A 25,005-nucleotide genomic window follows, 5' to 3' on the forward strand; every position below is an offset into this window, starting at 1 on the left:
TTCATTCTAGTCATTTAGTGAAATCCTTATGTGGCGAGCACTGACTAGAGATATAAATAGGTTACAATCCCTTAGCTGGGAGTAGTCAAGAAAGGGAGAGACAAAAACGTACACACATTTCAAAGAAAAACAAACATTTTTTAAAAAGCAGTAATAGTCTAGGGCTGGAGAGATGGCTCAGCAGTTAAGAACACTGACTGCGCTTTCCAGAAGACCTGGGTTTAATCCCCAGGACCCACATTCAGCTCATATGTCTCTAATTCCAGTTACAGGGCTCTGACACCCTCACACAGACATACATGCAGGCAAAACACTAATGAACATAAAATAAAAATAAATCATAAATATAAGTAAGCAGCAACAGAGAAACAACTGTGCAAACCAAGTGTGGTGGTATACTCAGTAGTTCTAGCATATGACAGGTTGAGGCAGGAGAATCACTACTAGTTCAAGACCAGCATGAGCTACATAGAGAGTTATAGGCAAGCTTAAACAATGAGACCCTGTTTCTATCCTTCTATTTTCCCTCAAAGAAAAAACAGTGTCGGCAGCGGTTAGGGGGCAGGAGGCACCAAGGTAGTCAAGACTAATAATTATTTAAAAGATAAAGTAAGGAACAAGAGTGAGGTTTGGATGCCTTAAACTTATGAGTAAGGAAAATAACGATTCGGGGTGACGCCCGAGTCCTCACTGCTTATGTGAGACGAATTTTTGAGCGGGTAAAGGTTGCTATCTAAGGCGACCCGCCTACTTTGCGGGATGCCTAGGTAACGCGATCTGCCCGACCCCTAATATGATAAAAGAATAGAATTTCTGGCAGTTATCCTTGACAGTTAGTTATACCAGGTTGTAATTACGACCCGGAAAATGTAGGTAACTTTTTAACACTGCAGCCAGAGGTCCCCTAGAACCGGCAATGACATTGTGAGCCACCTGATGTGTATGTGCGCGCTCGAGCGTGTACTCTTATTCACTGCACCATCTCTGCTCCGTCCTACTGTTTTTAAGACAAGGTCTCGGGGTTGGGGATTTAGTTCAGTGGTAGAGCGCTTGCCTAGGAAGCACAAGGCCCTGGGTTCGATTCCCCAGCTCCGGGGGGAAAAAAAAAAAAAAAAAAAAAAAGAGTGAGGTTTGGGGGGTTGGGGATTTAGCTCAGTGGCAGAGCGCTTGCCTAGGAAGCGCAAGGCCCTGGGTTCGGTCCCCAGCTCCAAAAAAAAAAAAAAAAAAGAGTGAGGTTTGGGGGTTACATGATTAATGGTCATTTGAAAGATAAAACAAAAGAGGAGGGGCTGGAGAGGTGGCTCAGTGGTTAAAGAGCATAGACTGCTCTTCTAGAGATCCTGAGTTCAGTTCCCAGCAACCACATGGTGGCTCACAATCATCTGTAATGGGATTTGGCGCCCTCTTTGGTGTGTCTGGGAACAGCTACAGTGTATGCATACGTTAAAAAAAAAAAAAAACCCACAAGAGGAGAAAACAGCGTTATAAAAAGAGTAGCATTTTAAATTTTTTTATTTAATTATATACCTAATTTAAAAAGATCATCATGGCAGGAGAGATGGTTCAGCAGGTAGAGGCCTGATAAATTGAGTTCTATGAGAACTGACTCTCGTGAGTTGTCTTCTGACCTCCACACACATGCCATAGCATGTACTCGCCTGCATACATCATACACACACATACACAATGAACATGTATTTTCTAAACATTTAAAGATTTAAGTATGACAGGCATGTTCTACAGCTCATATGAAGGTCAGAGGACAGCGTGTATCAGTTTTCTGTTTCTGTCTTGTTTTTTGAGGACGAACTGTGACCATTTCTGCTGTAATGAGTATTGGGGGTTTCAGTGGCTTTTCCTGTCTTGTCTCCCATTTGGCCACAGGTGGAATTACATATATAACAAGCCATTACATGAGTCCTGAAGATCTAAGAACTTGGGTCACCAAGAGTTGTGCAGTGAGTAATTTTCTTACCAGCTGAGCCATCTTCTAACCCACCCTTTTCTAAACATCCTCCACCTACCCACCATTCTATTTACTTAGTGTATATGTGAGGATGTCCATGTGTGGGGTGTGTGTATGCCATGGTAGGCATGCCGGAGTGTACATGTGGAGGTCAAAGGACATCTGTGGAAGTCAGTCAGTTCTCTTTTAACCATGTGAGTAAGTTCCAGGAGTTGAACTCAGATCATAAGATGTAGAACTTTTACTATGTAGGCCAGGCTAGCCTTGGAACTCATGAAGATACTCACCTAAGTCCTAGAAATATAGGCATGTGCCATCACACCCAGGCAAAAACAATTTATCTATAACATGTTCACTAAATTGGCAAATAAAAAGGCCATTAGTAGGTGGACTCAATAGTGCACTTACTTGGAAATAGAAACAGGACAACAAAATTTAAAGCCAGCCTGGGTGGCATAGTAAGACCCCACCTCAAAAGTCAACAGATCTCTGGGTATGATGGTGCAAACTTTTAGTATGATAGAAGCTTCGAGAGGCAGACATGAGGAAAGAGACGTCAGGGAGAGCAGCACTGGCATGTCAGAGTGAAGGACTACAGTGAGTCTCACGTCCACAGCCACATCCCGGGTCCTGCTGTGCCTGTCTAGCCTCATCACTGTCTCTCAGTCCATTGTCATCAATGTCTGTCATTTCTTCCTATCACTTCTCCCATGATTTTGTGACAGAACTATAAATTGGCAGAACAAAAACCAGAGAACAAAGAAAGTCTTAAGTGACACAAATTCTGGGAAAAGAAATATTAAAGGCCAGGAGTCAGAGAGTGGGGCAAGGACTACCAGGCTAAGCCATAATAGGTCATGAAATACTATGGGGATGGGCCCCAAACTGCCCATAAGGTACAATGTAATGATTAAGTTGCTTACCTTTGATACAAATTCTTTAATGCAGCTGGTCTGACTGGCAACTGAAAAATGTGTTGCTCATCAAGAGGATTTTGTTTGTAATATTTTATGCAGGATCTAAAAAGATGAAACAATTTCTTTTGGGAATAAAAGCTGTCAGAAAAGATAACTGCTTCCTATTTTACCACTAACTAGGACATGGACAGAAGGAATGAATTCAGGGCCATAACAGTAACAAACACAGCCTCCCCACCCCCACTTTCCATCTACTGCAAACGAAACTTAAAGACAATGTTTTCTTTCTGGCCAAGGAAATCTCATCCACTTCAAAAAATTTATACAGACTGCTTTCTTATATAAAATCATATGAGCTGAGAATGTAGCTGAGCGGTGGCTCACACCTCTAAGCCTGGGCTACAAACGAGACATCTCAAAAGAAAAGGAAAAAGTGCTTACTGTGTTAAAGAAAAGAGAAGCTCGTGCTGAGGTTTAATGAAAAGCATGCAGATGACTAATATTTCGAGAATGTGATGGAGTTTCCGAACACGGTGAACCTGTTCCTGTGTCGTTACCGACGGAGAAATGAAGTACTCCTGGAAGACAGAGACGGAAAGAGGGGATGGAAGCAAAGACTAAGCAGAGCCCCCACTCCCTCCACATCTAAACCTGGATGTCTGATAACGGGAAAGGGAGGTGAGGGTGGCACAGAACTCACCACCCTTCACCATTAGCCTTAAACCAAGGTCTTTGCTAAGGACGTTGGGAATGACACAGTTCCTATGAAAGCTGACCCCAGGCTGCTTCACTAAGGAGGACACACGTGTAGCCAACACTACTCATTACTGAGGATGACTCGAAGGACTAATCTGAAAGACCACTCTACATCTCTCCTTACCTGGTGACCTGAAGCCTGAGAAACTAACCAGGTGCCTGTCAGTTTTCCCCTTGAACATATTACTGGTACATCGGCACAGCTTTTGGAGAAGAAATTTGGCAACCTAAGCCAGTATCATAAACCGCTGAACTTTCCAGTCCATTTCTGGGACCCAACCGAATAACCCAGTGGAAATGGTAAGCGGACTTCGACAACAGCCAAGACTATCTAGCCTGCTGGAGTGTTACACTTTGTATAATTGTTTCCCCTTGAGTGAGCCTAGAACTTATAAACAAACATGATGTGGTTTTATTGCCATAACTAGGCCACTTATAGACTATTCATTAATCAATAATATATATTAATACATAATATAAAACATGTAAACATATGTTGTAATACATCATGTTATATGTATTATACTATATATAACATGTTTATATCTAACATACAAAATATATTATATATTAGCATACATAGTAATAGACTGTACTGTTTAATAATATATAAAATATATAACATGCATTATATAATATTAATGTTATATGTAGTATATAAATTACATTATAACTTGTTCATATATAATACATATAATAAGTAGTTATCATATATTCCTTATAAAATCCTGCCCAGAGTCAGGTGAATCTCTGAGTTTGAGACTGGCCTGATCTACAAAGTGAACTAACTCCAGGACAACCAGGGCTATAGAGTGAGACCCTGTCTTATATGAGTACACTGTCACTGTCTTCAGACACACCAGAAGAGGGCATCAGATCTCATTACAGATGGTTGTGAGCCACCATGTGGTTGCTGGGAATTGAACTCAGGACCTCTGGAAGAGCAGTCAGTGCTCTTAACCACTGAGCCATCTCTTCAGCTCAAGACCCTGTCTTTAAAAACAAAACAAAAACCCTCCCAGGCTAGCCTTTAAGATGACCAAGAAGCAAAGGAGATGCTTTTCCACTCACTGTCACTCTGAAATAAACTGTCATGTGGTGGGGAAGGTCCATGATAAATGCTGAGAGTATCCTATAGAACCGGAGATTGGTCCTGAGCCAATACATTAAAGACTATTGTAACTTCTTTAGCAAATAATCCTTCATATGAGTCAAGAGGATATAAAATAGATACGCCTTTACAGAGTCCCTGACAATCTAGGTAAGAGTTTTGATAGAAGAGTGGCATCGACACAATAAAACTACATATCAGTTACATAAATACAAAGAGAAAAGGAATGGCGAACAAGCACCTTTCAGATTGCTACTGAACAACAACAATAACTGGCGTCAGTTGGCTCACTGTGCTTCCTAGGACCTAGAACAGAGGCTAGCACAGCAGATACTTAGCAACTGTGTGTTGTTATGACTATGTATGAGAAAGAAACTCACCAAATGATTCAAGGATGCAAGTTCCTGACCTATCAAGGAAAACATATGCAAATAAGCTTTAGGAAATTTCCAGTAAAAATTTAAAAACAAAAAGAATCAAAGAAAAATGTTTGTAGTTCATATATTAAATAGGTGATCAAGTTAAATAGTTCATCAATTACATTATAAATTTCATACTAATACTTATTCTAAAACTGATCATAGCTTGTCCCTAATAAAGAAAGTATCAAGTGTTACGTATTAGAAAAAAATCTTTTTTTTTTTTTTTTTGGTTCTTTTTTTCGGAGCTGGGGACCGAACCCAGGGCCTTGCGCTTCCTAGGTAAGCGCTCTACCACTGAGCTAAATCCCCAGCCCCAGAAAAAATCTTTTAACTAGTGACAGCAGGTTCAGAAGGTAAAGGTGCCTGTGACAGCAAACCTGACACCCGAGCCCGAGCCTGGGGCCCGCATGGTAGAAGGAAGGACTGACTCTAGAAGGTGTTTCTACAGCCTCATGTACTCACGGGTGCCCCACCACACATTTTAAAACAACAAATGAAACATATCTAAGAGCCCAAAAACTGAAAGGAAACACAACAGCTCTATTTACTCTACTGTATTTATCAGGTAGGAAATAGGCCCAGAAAAGGAAAATGCTTCTATCAGTCAACCAGAAGTAAAGCCAAACTGACAATGACTAGGAAGGTAAAAACTAAGAGTAGTTATGGATGGCAACTGACAAGTTTTTGAAAGCTTTAAGTTGGAAAAGTACTCACTGACGAAAAAGCTGATATAATCTTTCTTCAGTTTGTCCAAGCCAATTTCCAGAAGCATCTGAAGTGGAGTGGTTCCAGAGAGAGGGACACTGTCCATGGCTGCGTGGTAAGACTGATGAATGAGCTTACTCAGCAAACTGTTACTCCCACTGTGCAACTAGAAATAAAAAGTTACACACTCTTAAATTTAGGTATAAATAACTGTAATAGGCAAAATAAGATCATGAGTTTGAAATGAGCATCATACATCTTCATCCTCCTGACATTATAAATTCTTTCAATAAAAGCTCCCAAGTTAACCTGAGTCCCTAAGATGCCACTCCCGGCTAGAAATGTGCCTTTAGAGTGCTCGCCTAGTGTGCCCAGAGCTCTGGCTCCATCCTCAGCTCTGCATGAACAGCAAGTTGGCAGTACACGTGTCTCAGAAGTTTAAAGTCAGTCACCCTCAGCTATACAAGCAATTTGATACTGCATTTTTTAAAAAGCAAGAAGAAAAAGAAAAGCTATTCCTATTCTACTTGTGTTTTGAAAATCTAAAGCAGCCAAGGAAGGCCTGAAGTGTTGAGCTTAATTTCACCAGAGAGAATCCGAGTTGGTCCTGTGAGGCCTTACAACGAAGACATCTCCTGGGTGACGGCAGCACCATTGAGTGTCTTCAGGAAACTTCTGTCTTCACTCACAATGAAGTAGACTGAAGGAACATAGTCTGCTCCTCAGCTGAGTTTGAGTATATGACAGAGTCATTTTTAGTTGTGACATCCCACATAACTTGGATTATTTGTAAAGTACAAAGGGCTATCAACTCACATCTAGCTTTGTAATCAATTATGAAACTGACTTTAAAATGGCACCTTGCTGCTGTTTTCTTCAGTCTTCAGCTCTCCTTGGTCTTCCTCATTTGCTGTTTTAAAACTGGATTCTCATGGTTTGCACTCACTGTACACAGCAGCAGGCTCATTTAACAGCTAAGCTGAGACCACCCCCCACTGCTCCTGCCTGCGTAGTGAGCTCTTGTGCTTGTTCTCCATCTACTTCAAAACACTCATTACTGTTCCTGGTGCTAGGATCAAACTCAGGGTCTCACACAGCTACAAAAATTTTTTTATTATGAACTGGTGGCTAAGTTATTTAAAATGGTTCCTAATGAATCCTTTCTAAACTTTTCATTTTGCTTTTTGTTCAACGTAAAAGTAAGGTAACCACACTTTGGAAAATTCATACTGAGACAGAAATGTCATCCAGGGCAAAGAACAGTTATCTGTAAAGCTTCTCCCAGTGGTTGTCACTAAGAATTTAGCCCCAACTGGTCCCAAATGATTTGTTTTCAAATTTTACACTTTGTAAAGTTACATGTTCTCTACATCATTGGCCAACACTGTTTTAGCAGCTATTACACACGATGTTCTGTGGCTACACCACTGTTACTCAGACATCGTGTAGCAAGGAAAGCACACTCGTCTACTATTTCTGGCTCCTATAAAGTAAATTACTAGGCTGGAGAGATGGTTCAGTGGTTACAAGCACAGACTGATCTTGCAGAGGACCTGGGTTCAATTCTCAGCACCCACATGGCAGCTCATTAGTATCTGTAACTCCAAGATCTGACACCCTCACACAGAGATAATGCAAAGCACCAATGCACATAAAATAAAAATATTATTAAAAAAAGAAAAGAAAACCGTACATATTGAGATTGACAATTGGGGTTTTGTTTGTGAGGTAGGGTCTCATGACACAGCCCAGGTTAACCTCCAACTTGTGAACATTCTGCTTCTTAACAAAAACCAGGATTACGGGCATGTCTTAACATGCCTGGCCTTGATAAATGCTTCTGTGCGTGAGTGTTAGGTAGATCCCAACGCAAGCATTATTGGTTCAGAAGTCCTTTTACATTTTGGGAATCTCAGGTCATCATCCAAACTGCTTTGTAAAAGAGCACCATAGTTTTCAGGTCTTCGAAGTGGCCTATGAAAACATTCACTTCCAGAGCAGGTTAAGAGTATCAAGATGGGGTTGGGGATTTAGCTCAGTGGTAGAGCGCTTGCCTAGGAAGCGGAAGGCCCTGGGTTCGGTCCCAAAAAAGAGTAATCAACAGATTATATGTGCCAAGCCAGACACTAGGTACTGTGTATACATTAGATCAATTCTCACCCCTATATAACAGTATGATTCAGGAAGAGTCCAGTCTTCACACTGTAGCTGAGAGCAGTGAGGTAGGGAGAAGTAAAGGGCCCCAACTTTACACAACTAGAAGGTAGCAGAGCTGGAGGTCAAAGCAGACTGTTAGATCCAGTGTTTTACCAAACGCTCTCTGTTTGTTTGGTTTGGTTTCTGTATGTCATTGAGAAAACATTCTACTCACACCATTCAACCTACCCATGGCTGTATATCACCACACTGCAGACTCTGCAGGATCAATGTGAAACACTTCACCAAGTCTTGATATGAAACCACACCTTAAAAACCAAGTCACACAGAAATCATTTCCACATTTCTACTGATTAAAGTGTCAATTTTAATGACACACACACACACACACACACACACACACACACACAAAACCAAAAAACAAAAACCCTGTACTTTAGCAGTGAGAGGGAGGATTTAAACTGGGGGGGGGGGGGGGAGACAAAAAAGATATAGCTCAGATTGCCAAATAACATTTGGTAGATTGATCGATTAATCTATCTAAAATTGTTATATATGAGTTATATATTTATAAAATTGTTTTATATGTATATATGTTTTAATTCCTGTAAATATCTCAGGTAAACATAGCTGTTTTATATTTTAAAGACATGAAAAGGGGCTGTAAAGATGGGTCAGTAGTTAAGAGCACTGGTTACTCTTCTAGAGAACCAAGGTTCAATTCCAGCACCCACATGCTGTTCCCAACCATCTATAACTCTAATTCCAGCCTTCTGGCCTATGCAAGTAGACTGACCTCACGTGATATAGAGACATACACAGGCAAAACACTGATACACATAATGTCAAAACAAACAAAACCTTAAATAAACAAAAGAAAGCCACTTTAACAATGATGGATACATACTGCTGCTCATTTTGCACCAAAGCTGTTCAGCAAAATCGAGATCCCCCCGAACTGTGACAAGCATAGACCTGACAACGGCAGCTGTGTCGTGGTTCACTGCCTGAAAAAGATATAAGCTTCAGAGAACACGTGATTTATTTACTTTTAAGGTGAAGTAGTTTAAGCTTTAAACACTATTCTGAGAGCTATGAAGACATGAACATATACAAAGAATTATAGAAATGTTTTTTTCCTCAGAATTTTTACTAATAAGGAGACACACTTGAATAGAGTAGTTGAATAGAATAAAGACCTAGAGTTTTGAAGTTTTTTTTTTTTTTGGTTCTTTTTTTCGGAGCTGGGGCTTCCTAGGCAAGCGCTCTACCACTGAGCTAAATCCCCAACCACCAAAGTTGTTTTAAATCTGTAATGACTAACCAGACATGGTGGCAGTTACCCATAAAGCCTAGCACTCAGGAGGCTGAGGCAGGAGTAAATTGCACTTGAAGCTAGCCTGAGCACAACCCTGCCTCAAAGCAAAAACCAACCCCAAACAATCCGTAAAACTATACTGCTTAAAAGTAGATCTCAATTTTCTTCCTACATGAGAATAATTATTAAGTGGCCTTTGACCCCATTTCTTATCAGGTGGAAACTGTTAGTTTCACAATGGCATATTATGGCACGGTTACAGCATTTCACGTTGTTTTCTTATACTATGGCAATACTGCCTACAGTGCATTATTAACATAACCGTGTCTACTTTCTGCAGCTGAACAACAAAAACAAACAGAATAGAAGGAGAGAAGGAGATCTGAGATGCTACGGCATGAAAGGGAGCAGCACATCAGAGTTCCAAAGCAGGGTAAGTTTCTAACTGATAGTAATTGTTTATCTCTCCCTCCCTCCTTCTCTTTTGGTTTTTCCAAACAGGGTTTTTTTGTGTAGGTTTGGCTGCCCAAAAGTTGGCTCTGTAGACCTAGCTGGCTGTGAACTCAGAGGTCCACCTGCCTCAGCCTCCCAGGTGCAGGGATTAAAAGCATTCGCTACTCGCCTGGCTTGCTTACCTCTTTTTGTGTGTCTTTCTTGGTAGAATCATCAAATTCATCCAGTTTATTTAAGTCTAAAAAGCAGGAAAGGCTTATTAAGTTATTTTAATTTTCTGCTTCCTGTATTATTTCCATCCTATTCCTGTTGTCAAGCAGCAAATGGGAAGAGTAGGAGAATACTGGAACTTTAGCAAACTACCACGATAGCTATCCTTTAAGCAGGAGCTCCAAACAAGAGCCGTCCATATGTAGAAGACATTCAGATACTGTCTCATTGCTCTTCTACAATCCCAAGCACATTTATTTATTTGTGCTACATAAACTTCCATGTCAACATCTCTGTTTTACAGTCCTGAAGCCTGGGCAAGCCTAGGGATTTAAGTATAGTTGGCAAATGCTCGACCACTGAGCTATGTCCCCAGCTTGGCTCTGTAGACCATGTTAGCCTCAAACTCAGAGATCCACCTGCCTCCAATTCCCAAGTGCTGGGATTAGGGTCCTGAGCCACCACACCCAGCACTTAGGTAATTTTTTGACTTTGTGACAAGGTTTCTCTAAGTTGCCAAGCTTGACTGACACTGAAAACTCTCTACAGCTCAAGCTAACATTTCTCCTGCCTTGGCCTCTTAAATAGCTTTACAAACAGATCACAGGTCTGTGCTGCCAGGTTTCACTCAAACTGTATCTTAGAATTTTTACAATAACATCTATCTTTGAACCAAAGCTGTTTCTCTAGCCATATCAGATCATAGTTTTAATGTATTCTAACTCAAAACTATATAAAGCCAAGAGACAACTGATATTTAAATGTAGAAAGAATATGTAATGAATTAAAAACAAGCAACAGACAAGAACAAATTATGAAAACAAACACCGTTTAGGAATTCCTGCACAGATTCAACAGCAGATTTTGTTTCCAGAGGTTCGAGCCATTCGGTTACACCAGTCCTGATGCCATCAGCCAAAACCTGTAAAACAATTTAACAATCAGAAGACATGTCAGCAGAAATCATAGCCTAATTAATAGGGATATATTTAATAGTATTATCGATTAAGGTAGCAGTTCTTTAGAACAATTTTTTAAAGGATTTATTTATTTTATTGCATATATTGAATGCTTGGTGCACCACATAGAGTGCCCAGTGCTTTCAGAACTCAAGAGGTCACTGGGTCTCCTGGTAATGCAGTTACAGATGGTTATTAGGTACCATGCGGGTACCAGGAATCAAACCCAGGTCCCCTGGAAGAGAAACAAGTGCTCTTAACCACTAAGCTCTCTTTCTAGCCCTATGGTAAGGGTTTTTGAATGTTGACTACTCACTAGGCATTGTCAAAGGATTTTGTATGTAGTGTGTTATTTAATCCAAACAAAATTCTCTAAAAAATCTCTAAGGCAGACACTGCTGCTGTCTTCGTTTTACTAAGACTAAGAAAGTGTCAGTGGGGGGGGGGGGGGGTTGGGGATTTAGCCTCAGTGGTAGAGCGCTTGCCTAGGAAGCGCAAGGCCCTGGGTTCGGTCCCCAGCTCCGGGAAAAAAAAAATTAAAAAAAAAAAAAAAAGAAAGTGTCAGTAGTTAGTAACAAACAGCAGCAGGGTACATACCACCAGGCTGGTTCTAAGGATGGTATTTAACTATAATGCTATGCACACTGGACCAACATGTGATCTGGGGAGGATACAATAGAGGTGAAGTAACAACGAAACCACAAATGTGAGAGTGAAACCAAAAACAAGTTTATCCAAACACAACATAATTACACACAGGCACACACACAATTTAAGCACGTGAAGGAAAGGCAGTCAAGACAGGCTGCACTAACTACAGGACTGATAACAGGGCTCTGTCTGATGCAACTTAGCAGGGACCAATGTCTACAAGCAGGGAAGAGGGAGGATTCTGAGGAATGCCTCCAACCAGCTCGAACAAACAGCAGAGAACAGAAGGAAAAGAGCGAAAGACTGAGAAACTTCACAAGTCTTTTTGCCTTGCATGAGGAATGATATCCACTAGTGCTGTTGTAATAACATGACAGGATCCAGTGGTTAGCAATTCCTTTATTCCCAGGGAAAAGAAAAATGTTTCTCAAAAGAAAAGAGGTCATTTCATATTTACAGAGGGGTTTATGAAAAAGGTGAAGATAATCTTTATGTCTCAGAATGACTGAGATATTTAACTTGGTGGAGGTCAGGGATGTTAAACATAATTACTATGTGTAGGATGGTCCAAATCACAAGGAATGGGGCAGTGTGGAATGCCCACAGCGTCTCTATTGGAAAACAATGCATGGTCTTGACAGTGTGTCAAACAAAGGTGAAAGGGTTGTAATTGGCTAGTACGATAAGACCGGTGAAATGGCTCAGAGGATAAATGAGCTGCTGCCAAGCCTGATGACCTGAGTTCTATCTCCACAATCCATATAGGAGAAAACTGACTGTCACAAGCTGGCTTCTGACCTTCTGCACAAATACACTCTCTATATAAATAAATATAATTAAAATTAAATATATAAAATAAAAATAGAATTTAAAAAGGCAAAAAGGGGGCAGACAAAAGGACAAGAAGAGTAGAAGGGAAAGACGGCAGGTATGTGTAAGAAAATTGCATGCATTTATAAAACACAAGGATTTCGTGTGTGTGTGTGTGTGTGTGTGTGTGTGTGTGTGTGTGTGTGTGTGTAGGACAAAGTATGGTTTAAACATAGTTGCCATATGACCTAAAACAATTTCACCAGAGATGCAGAAAACATATGGTAACAGAAAAATTTGCATAAATGTTCACAGTAATATCATCCCTAATATCCAAAGAACAAAAAGATAAAAGGAACATCCATCAGCTGATGAAAAGATGAACAAATGCAGTATATTCATAAATCAGATGCTATCTGGCAATCACAAGCTGTGAGACGTATACGCACACTAGTGGTTGCCAGAGACTGGCAAGGTTGTGAGGTGAGTGCTCAACAGCACTGTGGAAACAAGGTCACACTTAGGAGTAATAAGAATGCTTTATCACTAATGTGGTGATGGTTTGTACCATTCCGCCAATGAAGTAGGATGGTAAAGCGTAGCTACTATCTAAGTGGCACTCCCTTTCGTTTTGAAGACAACTGCCACATAAACAACAGTGCAAATTGTCAAGAGTATAGTGAAATGTAACGTTTGGAACAAATTTTGAAGAAAATCAGTTATATTGTGAAACAATTTTCATGACAATATGGAATTCACTGAAAGAAACTGTAAAAGGATACTCACAAGGAGAAATTTCAGTTCTCGGTGAAGGTGATTCAAACAGCCTCTGGGCTCTCCTGATTGTACTCTGATATTCTAAAAATTATCAAAGACCATCAGTTTTCACTGGCAACCCATGTTCTCTAAGAGTCACTGTGACTCGCATTTCAATGGCATATTTTATAAAGCACCAGTAAATTAAGTCCATGCCACAGTCAGAACATCTTATCCCAAGATCTTACAGATCCAGCTATCCTGATACACAATCTGAATCAGTCCACTGCTCTCTTCCCGACCACAGAGACAGAGCAACTGCCTCCCTCACATGGTCACCTGCCTTTCCTCATGGAACTTCCAAGAGGACAGGTAGAAAAATTTAAATAAACAGCTCAAAACTCAGTGATAGTCAGCATTCTGACACCTGAAAACGAAGTCTCATTAAGTCAGTGTGTAAGTCTACCAGAGTCTAACCAGAAGCTGTGGCGTTGTAACCTTAAGTCCTTAAAAACAAGTAAGTTATTCCTACTACAGGAAAAGAAAAACATAAGTATAAATACCCATAATCCTACCCTCCAGGAGAACCACTGTTAATATGAAGAAGGCTTCTGGGTATATACTTCTTCTTTTTTTTTTTTTTTTTTTTACAAAACATACTTGACATCCACAGTTGTACATATTATTCTGTATGCTTCTCTTTCTAAGTTTTGCTTTAAAAGTTTTTCCTGTTCTTTTAAAATATTCCCGGCAACTCCATGGTGGCTCACAAACATCTCTAATGGGATCCAATGCTTTCCTCTGGTGTGTCTAAAGACAGCTAGTGTATTCACATAAAAATAAACAAATGTTTAAAATAAATCTTAAAAGAGGGTTAGCTGAGGACACAGGTCAGTGGGAGAATATTTGCCTATTATCTTATACACAATTTCCAATATCAAAAATCTTTTCTTTAAAATTTTATATTTTTAAAATGTGCATTGGTGTTTTGCCTACATCCATGTGTTTGTGGGTGTGGCAGATCTCCTTGAATTGGAGTTACAGACAGTTATGAACTGTCATGTGGTTGCTGGAAATTGAACCTAGGACATCTGGAAGAACAGCCAGTGTTCTTAATGGCTGAGCCATCTCTCATGCCTCACCAAATATAATCCTAATTTTCTCATTTCTTTTTTTTTTTTCTTTTTTGATTTATGTTCAACAGGTTCTATTCTTAACATTTTGAGAACTTAGCTTTTTGTTAGCAATTTAAATTTTTCTTCCCTTCCTCCTTTGTTTTTTTCCTTTTCTTTTGAGACAGGGTCTCAATATGTAGCTCAGGTTGTCTTGGAACTCACTACATAGATTAGGCTGGTCTCTCCCCTTGGCTCTGCCTCCTGAGTGATGGGATTAAAAGCGTGTGCCACTGTGCCTGGAACAGAACTGGACTTCTCTGGAGTCACCGCACAAAGACTGTAATCATCTCTTGAAAGTAAAATTCCATAGTGACAGGATTATATCTCAGCTTACTTGGCAAAACCTCTATTAGTTGTCTGATGAGACCCCGGAGTTTTCTGAGTGGTACAGCCTAACATCCAGTGAGTGTCAAATCTGGAAGTTTACAGCACTAGCAAGAAACAATTAAACCGCCACTCGGAAGCCTGAGCAACCTGAAGAGAAGACATGGTCCATTCCTACCAGAGTTGCAGTTGAAGATAGGGGAGGGGTTTGAAGAATCTCATCCACAGGGCTCCAGGAAAGATCCAGAGTGACTGTAGTTTGTGATGGGGTAACAGTGTCATCCAAGTCAGTAGACTTAAAGAGCTCAAACTGGGCAAAGCCTCTGGCTGTTACCTGAAGACCAGGAGATCAACAGCATCAACTCCACATAACCAAACCATTATCAAAGTTTTTGATTTCTGTCTCAGAAGGAAAAAAGCCCTATACACTACACTGCCATCCAAATGAAAAAAGAAAAGACAATTCTTGTAAGCCACAAACATTAGGCAAATAGAGGGAGCACATATACAGTATGTGGGTCCCATATCTGAGGACTTGAGCATGGTCTGAGAACCAACCTCACAGCCAGCCAGGGATAACTGTGCCCTGGCTGATATAAAAATAAAGAGAAATATTCTGATGCTACAGAGAAATATTTAGTCACAGTGAGAGAAAGGAGAGAGCTGTTAAGTGAGGACAGCAGATCAACTAAGCACCTGTAGGTAAGCTAATAAGACAAATACTCACAGCAGAGAGGTGATGTCTTTTCTTGTGTAAATTTTTTAGATTTTCCAGATTTTCAGAGTAATTTTTATCAGCTACAGGACATGAGATGAAAAAAGGAGGAAAGAAAGAATTGATTTAATTCCAAACTATACTGTTAAAACTAGAAAGTAATACAGGTGGTAGTGGCACATGCCTTTAATCCTAGCACTCAAGAGACAGAGGGGGATAGATCTCTTTGAGTTCCAAATCACTCTGGTCTATGTACTGAGTTCTGGCCTACCTGGGCTACGGATAGTGAGACCTTGTTTCAAAAAGAATATAATTAAAGCGAAGCATGGAAACTCACATCTAAAATCCTAGCTACTCTGGAGACCAAGACAGAAGGATATTGAATTTGAGACAAGACTGGGCTATAAAGACACTCCATAATAAACAGACAAAACAAATGTACACACCCTCAAATATTTATGGGAAATTAAATAGTTAGGCATACTGGTATTGACTTGTAGTCTCAACTGCTTGAGCCCACATATTTAAGACTAGCATGAGCCACAAAGAACTAATATTAAAAAGAAGTCTGTGCAGTGGTACTCATGTATAACCATGAATAATTGGGCTTTATACCACAGCTGAAACAGAGAATAAGTTCAAGAGTTCAAGGATAACTTTCCTTCCCAAAAGGTAATCTTTTAAATTAAAAAGTACAAACTAAATTAAACCCAAACACAGCAGGCACAATACATTCATGAGTTTCTACAGTACCCCCTCTACTGTTGAGCACAAACTTGAGATTCAATGTCCATATTTTACTCCCATTCTACATGGAAGTCCAGGAATACCACCAAACAACTAGGCAAGTAAGTATACCAAGACTGAGCGCTCACCTTTACAAGTGACCACATATAAGACAACGTCTGTAACGGCACCATTTGCTGTGATAAGCTCAGCTCCAAGCCAACAGGTACTCTCAGGATCTGAACTGTCACATCTCACCCACAGAGGAGGAAGGGCGGTCACCGGCTGCTTAATCTTCAAATGGGTCATGTTAGGATTGTGAGCCATGGTATAAAGTCCAATTAGCTGCCTTGAAAACAAGGACCAGGGAAACCAGTTATATATAAAATGGCAATATATATGACCTCTGAGGCTGAAGGTGTGCTTCCTTGGCAGAGCACATGCTTGGAATGTGGGAAACACATTCAATCCCCAGTAACAGCCACCCTCTATTTTTTTCTTTTAATTTAAAAAAGACAATGTGAAGGGTCTCACAGAAACAACAATCTGGAAATGAAGAGTTAGAATGCATGAATACATGTATGTTTACATATTTCGGCAAGAGAAAAACCAGGTATGCTATATACTCTAATAGTTACAAGTCTAGAAAGATAGTTTAGCAGTTAAGAATATGTATTGCTCTTGCAGAAGACCAGCTCAGTTCCCAGTGCCTACACTGGGTGGCTTAGAACTACCCGTAACTCCAACACCAGGGGTACCCAATACTTCTGGCATCCATAGAGGCCTTACATGCACATACCACACTACCCACTCCTCTTTCTCTCTCTCTCACACATATACACACACCTGCACAAATTAAATAAAAAAATTAAAGTTACATACATTGGGTATAAAAATGTATCATATATATATAATTATGATAATTTAGCAGCACATATTATATTGTATATACATGTACCATATATTGCTTTGCATATATAAATCTATAATTGTTGAAAGAGAAAATGGCAAGGTAGACATATCAAAACATAAACTGGTTTTTAAGGTATACAGAAGTTATCATTCAAAATTTAAAATATAGGGGCTGGAGAGATGGCTCTGCTGTTAAGAGCACTGACTGCTCTTCCAGAGATCCTGAGTTCAAATCCCAGCAACCACATGGTGGCTCACAACCATCTGTAATAAGATCTGATGCCCTCTCCTGGTGTGTCTGACGACAGCTACAGTGTACTTATATACATTAAATAAATAAATAAATCTTTTTAAAAATTCAAAATACATATATATCAAAGGTAAAGATCAACTAATACAATGCAGCCTAAACTATTTTTTTCAAGAGACAGAAACAATTTACTATCAGATATTCAAAAAGGAATTTCTAAGACATTCAACTTCAAAAGTAAATAAAAAAATCTTAAGATGGTATGAAAGGCATGAAGAAATAGAAAACCGGGGCTGGGGATTTAGCTCAGTGGTAGAGCGCTTGCCTAGGAAGCGCAAGGCCCTGGGTTCGGTCCCCAGCTCCGGGGAAAAAAAAAGAAAAAATAGAAAAAAAAAAAAAAAAAAAAGAAAACCAAGAAATGCTAGGGGCTAGGAAGACAGCTCAGTAGATAAAGTGCTTGTCTTGTAAGCACAAGGACCTGAGTTCCATCTCCAGAACTCATGTGAGACATGCATGCTGGGGAGAGGTGGCACACATTCTTGATTCCAGCACTCAGGCGGCAAAGACAGATCTCTGTGAGTTCGAGGCTAGCCTTATCTACAAAGTGAGTTCTAGGATAGCCAGGGGCACACAGAAAAACTTGGTTCAAAAAACAAACAAACAAACAAACATCATACACACACCTAGCCCTCAGCCCCAACAATGTTTCAACTGAAATCCTATTCCTAACTCTACACTTAAAACAAAACAAACAAAACCAAGTTACCTTGCTCTTCCAACTGGTAAGGCCAGTGGCCTAATATTTTCACCAGTAGAAAGATCAGAAATAGCAGTTTCCTCAGACTGTGGTTCTTCAACATGACTTGTTTCTTCCTTCTCTAAAACCTTGAAAAAAATATTTTAGATTATTTAATCAGATGTAAGAGTCAATTCTCTTTTGTGCTAGAAAATGACAGCAGTGAGGCTGGAGAGATGGCTCTGCAGTTGAGAGCACTGTACTAGAGCAACAGACAACAGTGAGCTGCCATGTAGGTACTGCAAATCAAACCGAGTCCTTTGCAAGAGAAGAGTGCTCCTAACCACTGAGCTGTCACCTTTCAGCCCTCAAAGATCCTGACTACAGTTGCTTCCTATATAAAGGGAGCGTCTGATGATGGAAGAAAAGAGCTCTGACAGGCACACACGATGGGCAAAAGGTAAATACCTCAGGAGACCCATGGGAGATACCCAGCCACTTAAGTATCTTTCATTTTCCAAATGGAACAACCAGTTTCTGGGAGATGAGCTTAGAGCGCACAGCCCCCAATTCTGCCATTCATTCATTCATTCATTCATTCATTCATTCATAAACAAGGCCCTATGCAGGGATCACAGGTATGCAGCACCACACTCAGTCATAGTGCCCCTCAACCCCCCCTTCCTTCCTTCCTTTGTCCTGGAACTCACTCTGTAGGCCTACCTCTGCCTCCTAAGTGCTGGGATTAAAGGCGCGTGCTGTACATCTGGTTTTGTCCTTTTTCTTAATAGAGCTATTATAAAAAACATAAACAAACAAACAAACAAAAAGCACATGCGGTTACTAAGAATTAGCCACAAAAGCCAATACTTACCACTTTTTCCACAAGAAACACTAAGTCATTTTCATTTAGAAGAGTTTTCAGAAGATTTGGTTGGGCTTTTTTGCTGACCAACTGCACTTGTACATCAGCCTGTAAAAAACAGATGCAGTGTTTCTCTATGTAAGTTAACTACTAAGACCAGTCCCATGCAAATTACTAAAAAAAGGAATTTGAGCTATGCAAAATATTTAAAAAGGGTTCACTTACATGTCATTTCTCATGATTAGAAAACTTGACTAAAGGGGCTGGAGATTTGGCTCAGCATTAAGAGCACTCACTGACTGCTCTTCCAGAGGACCTGAGTTCAATTCCCAGCAACCACATGGTGACTTACAACCATTAGCAATAGGATCTGATGCGTCTGAAGACAGTGACAGTGTACTCAAAAACATAAAATAAATAAATCTTAAAAAAAAAAAAAAAGCAAGCAAGAAAACCTGACAATAAAATGGACTGAGGAAATGATTCCATTGTAGTTTGTGTCTTACACACACCCATGTAAAGCTGAGCACAATGCATGGATCTATAACCCCAATGCTGGGGAGGCAGAGACTGGAGACCTCTGGCCAAGTAAGGAGTTCTAGAGTGAATAGGAGACCTTGTTGTACAATAACTAAAGTGGACAGCAACTGTGTTACTGACCTCTGGCCTCCACATGTATCCATGGGCACATGTACATGCACAAACACAAGAAAATCTAGCTTATATCTGCCTTCTATCTACACGTCAAAGTCCACCTGAAAATGGCTGCCTTATCGAGCCCCCCTTGCTTATGCCTTTGCTGACATCTTCCTCTAATTAGAGTATAATGTAGGACAGAAATAGCAACTTACTAGTATTATCCTTTCTTCTACTGGAGTATAAAACTGTTCAAATTTAGTTCATAAGTATCTTTTTGTTTCCAATGTACTATACATACACTGTACAAAAACATGAAAACAGCCTTTTACTTTTCTTCTTTAAACAAATGTACTCTGTACGTGTATGCCTGTGTGTGTGTGTTCCTGGGTGCACATGTGGAGGTCCAGGACAATGCTTGCCTTCCACATTCATGTGGGTTCTGAAGAGTCAACTATTGTGCTCATCTAATAGATATCCAGGTATGACTCACATATAAAGATGGGATGTTTTCGTGGTTCCATATCATGAACTGCTTTCCCTGTTATTAAGAATCTGGGGATACCTAAGACCACACCTGGTGTATAGCGATTCTGTAAATGTTATTTTTTGGTAGTTTCCAGTTAAGTGTTGTAATAAAACAATAGACAGTTAGCATCCATGATTTCCTTAGAATATCTAAAATCATATTAATACAATCAAATTGCCTTTCAAATATGTCAGAAAACCCAGTCAACACAATGAATATTTTCGTCATCAGTATGAGAAGAAATTAGATATCTTGTTGTAGATCAAACCTGCCAAGGAACTCAACGCCCCTGACCATCAGCAAGTAGTCTATCAATAATGTCACCCCTTTTCCAGCACGACTCTACTCAGTGATCTCTTTCCTTTCCTCTCTATCCTCCCCCCCCCCTTATCTGGAATTAGGGGTTTGGAAGGGTGGGAGAAAGAACCCACAAAGTAGCCAAAGACACCTATGGACGCTCGTTCAGAGAACCAAGGATACGGTTTAACCTAGCCTTTAAGTTTCAGATACCTGGAAGCACTAACCTCAGTTTTGTTTTGTTTTTTTAAAGATTTATTTATTTATTATATATAAATACACTGTAGCTGTCTTCAGATACACCAAAAGAGGGCATCAGATCTCTTTACAGATGGTTGTGAGCCACCATGTGGTTGCTGGGAATTGAACTCATGACCTCTGGAAGAGCAGTCTGGTGCTCTTAACCTCTGAGCCACCTCTCCAGCCCCCTAACCTCAGTTTTTGTGAATGTGACCTTATGTGCAAATGGAATCAAGTCAAGCTGACATTAAGTGAGTTGGGGAGTGGGGTCTAGACTCAATGACTGCTATTCTTACAGAAGAGATTCAGAGACAGCAGAGAAGGCCATGTGCCTAGGGAGGCAAGTGTTGGGGCAACACCAAGACTACTGGAAACCACAAGTTAGGAAGACTCCAGGAAGGCTGTCTTCTGAAGCCTTCAGCGGGAACACAGCCTGCCTACATACTGTCACCTCACTCCTCTAGTCTCTCAAACTAAGAACAACTTCAGCCTGAAGCTGCCTAACTGTAACCCTTCTACTGCGCGGCAGGGAATGAGCGTGGGTCCTGAGCAGGAAGGCCTCAGAGAGGGGCACACTCGGATGGAACTGTGCTGGATGTTGAGTTTGCTTAGTGGGAACTGACAGTGAAAGAGAACTGCACTCGTGGTTTTGACTCACGTCCTTTGTCTTTTCTATCACAATTTTTGCCCTTCCTGGTGTTATAAATAGTTTACCCATGCATCTATATATATATATATCTAGATATATATAGTTATTAATCTTCATTAATAATTATTTCTCCCTCCTTGGTTGTTTTTAAAAATATTTAAGATTATTTTTACTTTACCTGTTTTGTCTGCATATATGTCTGCAACATGTGTGTACCTGGCGCTCTCGGGGGTCACATAAGAGGGCATCAGGTCCCCTGGGACTGTGACTAGGAGACAGCTGTGAGCTACAATGTGGGTGCTGCGACCTGAGCAACAACCAGCAAGGGAAACAAGTGCTCTTAACTACTAAGCCATCTCTCCAGCCTGGTTTTTAATAATTTATTGGTTCTATGTTTCACAGATACAGATTTTATACTCCCAACTATGAGGAATTTAAATATGGAACATCTAACACATAATAGATTCTTTTTTTTTCCAAGACAGATTTTCCTGGTGTAGTCCTGCCTGTCCTAAAACTAGTTCTGAAGAGGCTGACCTCAAATCCAAGAGGCCACCTGCCTCTGCCTTCCGAGTGCTGGGGTAAAGCTGGATGGCACCACACCCAGCCAAGATTCTTAATAAATCTAGATATTATTTATAAAATCTGGAAACCACCCATGTTTACTGAATGAGCAACAGGATGAATTTCAAATGCATATAATCATTTAAAAAGCGAATACACATGTCTTTAATTCCAGCACTTGTTTCCAAAGAAGGTAGATCTCTTAAATCAAGGCCAGCCTCATCTAAAAATCGAATTCCATGAAAGCCAAGCTACACAGTGGGATCCTAAGTCAACAAACTAAAAAGGAAGAAAGAAAAAGAAAACCAAAGCCAAAGAAACCTTATACTTTATTTACTGACATTCGGAAAGTGGCAAAACTATGGAGAGAGAAAATAAATTAACAGTTGCAAGTACTAGAGACATATGAAAATGCTTATTCAGGGACATGGGTACATTTTTAGACAGAAAATAGTCTACACTTTGATAACAGGTATGGCTGCACTCTTGAAGGTATTTCTAAAAATTCATAGAACCATCTCCTAAAAGGGTAAAATTTATTGTATGTAAAGTAATTTCAAAAAATCTGATTAAAAATCCCCAAAATTTTAGGGTCATTGTGTTTAAAAACCAAATAAATTGCTCATACCTCATAGATAAATGGGTCTTTTCTGATTCCTTTCTTTTCTTCATTAAATTCCCTGAAATGCAGAACCAAGTGTGAAAAACAGAGATGCAGAATCTCCCTTATTATTTAAACTCAGGGATTGGCTAGTTCTTTCATTTATGTATCAGTGGAGAAAGCTTAGTCCTTACAACAGCTCTAAGGATAGCCCCTGAAGGGAAACAATTAGGTAAGGAACGATAAAGGAGGGGTGGGCATGTGGATGAGTCCAGGGAGGGGCATGCCATGATCCCAGCAAAAGCAGGCAGCACCCACATGATGGCTCACAACCTTATCTCTAACTCCAGCTCCAGGGTATCTGACACCCTTTCCTGACCTCTGCAGGCACCAGGCATGAACCAGCCCACCCCACATGCATACATGCAGGCAAAATATATACATAAAATAAATACGTATAAACAAATGCTTCTGGTTATGTGTGTATGTGTAAGGGGAGTGGGCAATGAGTGTGTAAGTGCAAGCACCCAAGAGGGCAGTGCTCTGGAGCTGGAGTTACAGGTGAGGCCTGCTGTGGGCTCTGGCAACCAAACTCTGCTCACCTGAGTCATCCCTTCAGATTCACTGACTTAACAAACACAACTAAAGATAGAAAAATCTGCTGGAGATGGAATACACCTGTATTCCAACATTTGCGATGCTGAAGCAGGAATCTGACAAGTTCCAGGGCAACTTGGGCTGCACAATTGGGAGCCTGTTTAAAAAACAAAACTAAAAAAGAAAAAAGCCTCTAAAACAAATTATCATTTAAGAAAGTTTTGAGCTAGGTACTGGCAGTGCAAGCCTTTTTTCCAGCACATGGGAGGCAGAGAGATCTCTGAGTTTGAGACAGTCCTGATCTACAGAGTTCCAGACAGTGAGGGCTTAAAAAGGGAAACCCTGCCTTGAAGAAAAATAAGTTCTGGACTTTAAAAAAATGAGTTTTGGGGCTGGAGAGATGGCTCAGCGGTTAAGAGCACCCGACTGCTCTTCCAGAGGTCCTGAGTTCAATTCCCAACAACCACATGGTGACTCACAACCATCTGTAAAGAGATCCGATGCCCTCTTCTGGTGTATCTGAAGACAGCTACAGTGTACTTATATATAACAAATGAATAAATCTTTAAAAAACTGAGTTTTCCTATTTTAATTAGGGGTTGGGGGGAGAGCATGTAACTTCAGAGGCGGGAAGAGGACGCTGGCCTTCCGCCACAGCTGGAGTTGGAGAGAGCTGTGGATCATCAGAAATGGTGCTCTTAACTGCTCAGCTGTTTCATAAGGTGTTTAGTAGTGATCTCAAAGTACATCAATTACAAACCATCAGCAGACTCAATATCAAAATGTAGACCAGCCTGATCTACAGGGAAGAGCAGCTTCAGTTCGTGAAAGAACCCAACAGGTATCTCAGGATATAGGTATCTTTTGATCTAATACTTGGCCTAATTGATCTAGGAACCTAAAAGGCCTGATAGGTCAACTTCTGTTATACTGCACAAGGCTCTTTTTTATTTACTATATTTATTTAAACCTGTATATGTGGGAGTATGTGCTTGTCAAGGTCAGAGGACAATTTGTGAGATTATTTTCTCTTTCTAATTTGTGGGCCCCATGACATGAGGTTTTGTGGCTACTCAACTCTCTCTTGTCCAAGATTGTGACTTTCTTTTAAAGATGGTTGTCTTTTACATATAATTCAAGGATATTGCTTGGTCATTCAGTAACCGTTTACCAATCATTTTTGTTAGTTACTGGGGATAGCAAACAAAACCAGTCTTGAATGAATCCAAAGTAAACTATCAGTTACAGGGTACTGAGAACTCTGGGAGGACAGTAACTGTGAATCACCGGTAACATTTCAGAGACATGATAATGGCCCAAAGCAGAACAGTGGAGTTGGGCAAGAACAAGGAGACTTGTCTAGTATTCACAAGACCTCCTTCTCAGCAAAGAATTAAAACAACAGAAGTAGCTGGGAGCCTGGGAAAGGTGAAAAGGAAGCTGGTCTCTTAGGTTTAGAACTCTTAACTTGAAGGACTTCTGGAGTTAAAATGCCATATTGGGAAGAATGGTACTTTCTTCTCAGGTTTGTGGCAATGCTTTTGAGATACCCAAGAAACTTTTTAGTAGGCACTGTGAGGTATACAAAAGGTGAAAACTTACGGAGTTTATACATGGAAAGACAAAAGGAAGTAATTAGTAAGCATAAATGGTCTAAATAAATTTGTATCAATAGGGGTAATAAAACAGACATAAAACAACCATAGAGGCTGGGAACATAATGCGATTATAAGAGTGCTTGCCTAATATATGTGAAGCTCTGGGTTCCATTCCCAGAACCTCAAAAACTGAGCATAATGGTACACTGGAGATGGGGCCAGGATGTTCACAAGTCCAAACTCAGAAACCCTGGGTTTAAAACAACTATAAAGTACTTAACATCATGGCAAAATACCACAGCAGTTAAAAACAACTGAAGTTCCGAGCTCAAAGATAGTACTAGCTTCTTTAGAAACACTCGTTTTAATTGGGTGGTGGTGGTAAGGCACACCTTTAACC

General features: G+C 40.2%; 1 protein-coding gene and 1 non-coding gene across 8 annotated transcripts in view; one reads left to right on the plus strand and one right to left on the minus strand.

The window, feature by feature from the left end:
• Positions 1-25,005, minus strand: part of Zwilch (zwilch kinetochore protein) — a 33,247-nt gene that overhangs the window by 7,368 nt on the left and 874 nt on the right. The window contains exons 2-16 of one of the 7 annotated variants that reach the window (NM_001427745.1): positions 22,438-22,489; positions 18,904-19,002; positions 18,060-18,178; positions 16,281-16,480; positions 15,418-15,488; positions 14,869-15,024; positions 13,222-13,293; positions 10,844-10,937; positions 9,988-10,043; positions 8,942-9,041; positions 8,263-8,342; positions 5,887-6,043; positions 5,131-5,159; positions 3,325-3,461; positions 2,890-2,985 (exon numbers count right to left, since the gene is read on the minus strand). In NM_001427745.1, coding sequence (NP_001414674.1) covers positions 2,890-2,985; positions 3,325-3,461; positions 5,131-5,159; positions 5,887-6,043; positions 8,263-8,342; positions 8,942-9,041; positions 9,988-10,043; positions 10,844-10,937; positions 13,222-13,293; positions 14,869-15,024; positions 15,418-15,488; positions 16,281-16,480; positions 18,060-18,178; positions 18,904-19,002; positions 22,438-22,489 — 1,518 coding nt within the window. Of the gene's footprint in view, positions 1-2,889; positions 2,986-3,324; positions 3,462-5,130; positions 5,160-5,886; positions 6,044-8,262; positions 8,343-8,941; positions 9,058-9,987; positions 10,044-10,843; positions 10,938-13,221; positions 13,294-14,868; positions 15,025-15,417; positions 15,489-16,280; positions 16,481-18,059; positions 18,179-18,752; positions 18,772-18,903; positions 19,003-22,437; positions 22,490-25,005 lie in introns of those variants that run through there. The other 6 variants (XM_063266191.1, XM_039082443.2, XM_063266190.1 and 3 more) reach the window with 6 other exon arrangements.
• On the plus strand, positions 634-784 carry LOC120094536 (U12 minor spliceosomal RNA). Its single transcript, XR_005488822.1, has one exon. It is a non-coding gene; the product is annotated as a U12 minor spliceosomal RNA (small nuclear RNA).

This window comes from Rattus norvegicus, chromosome 8 (genome assembly GCF_036323735.1).
Source record: "Rattus norvegicus strain BN/NHsdMcwi chromosome 8, GRCr8, whole genome shotgun sequence".
Lineage (NCBI taxonomy): Eukaryota > Metazoa > Chordata > Mammalia > Rodentia > Muridae > Rattus > Rattus norvegicus.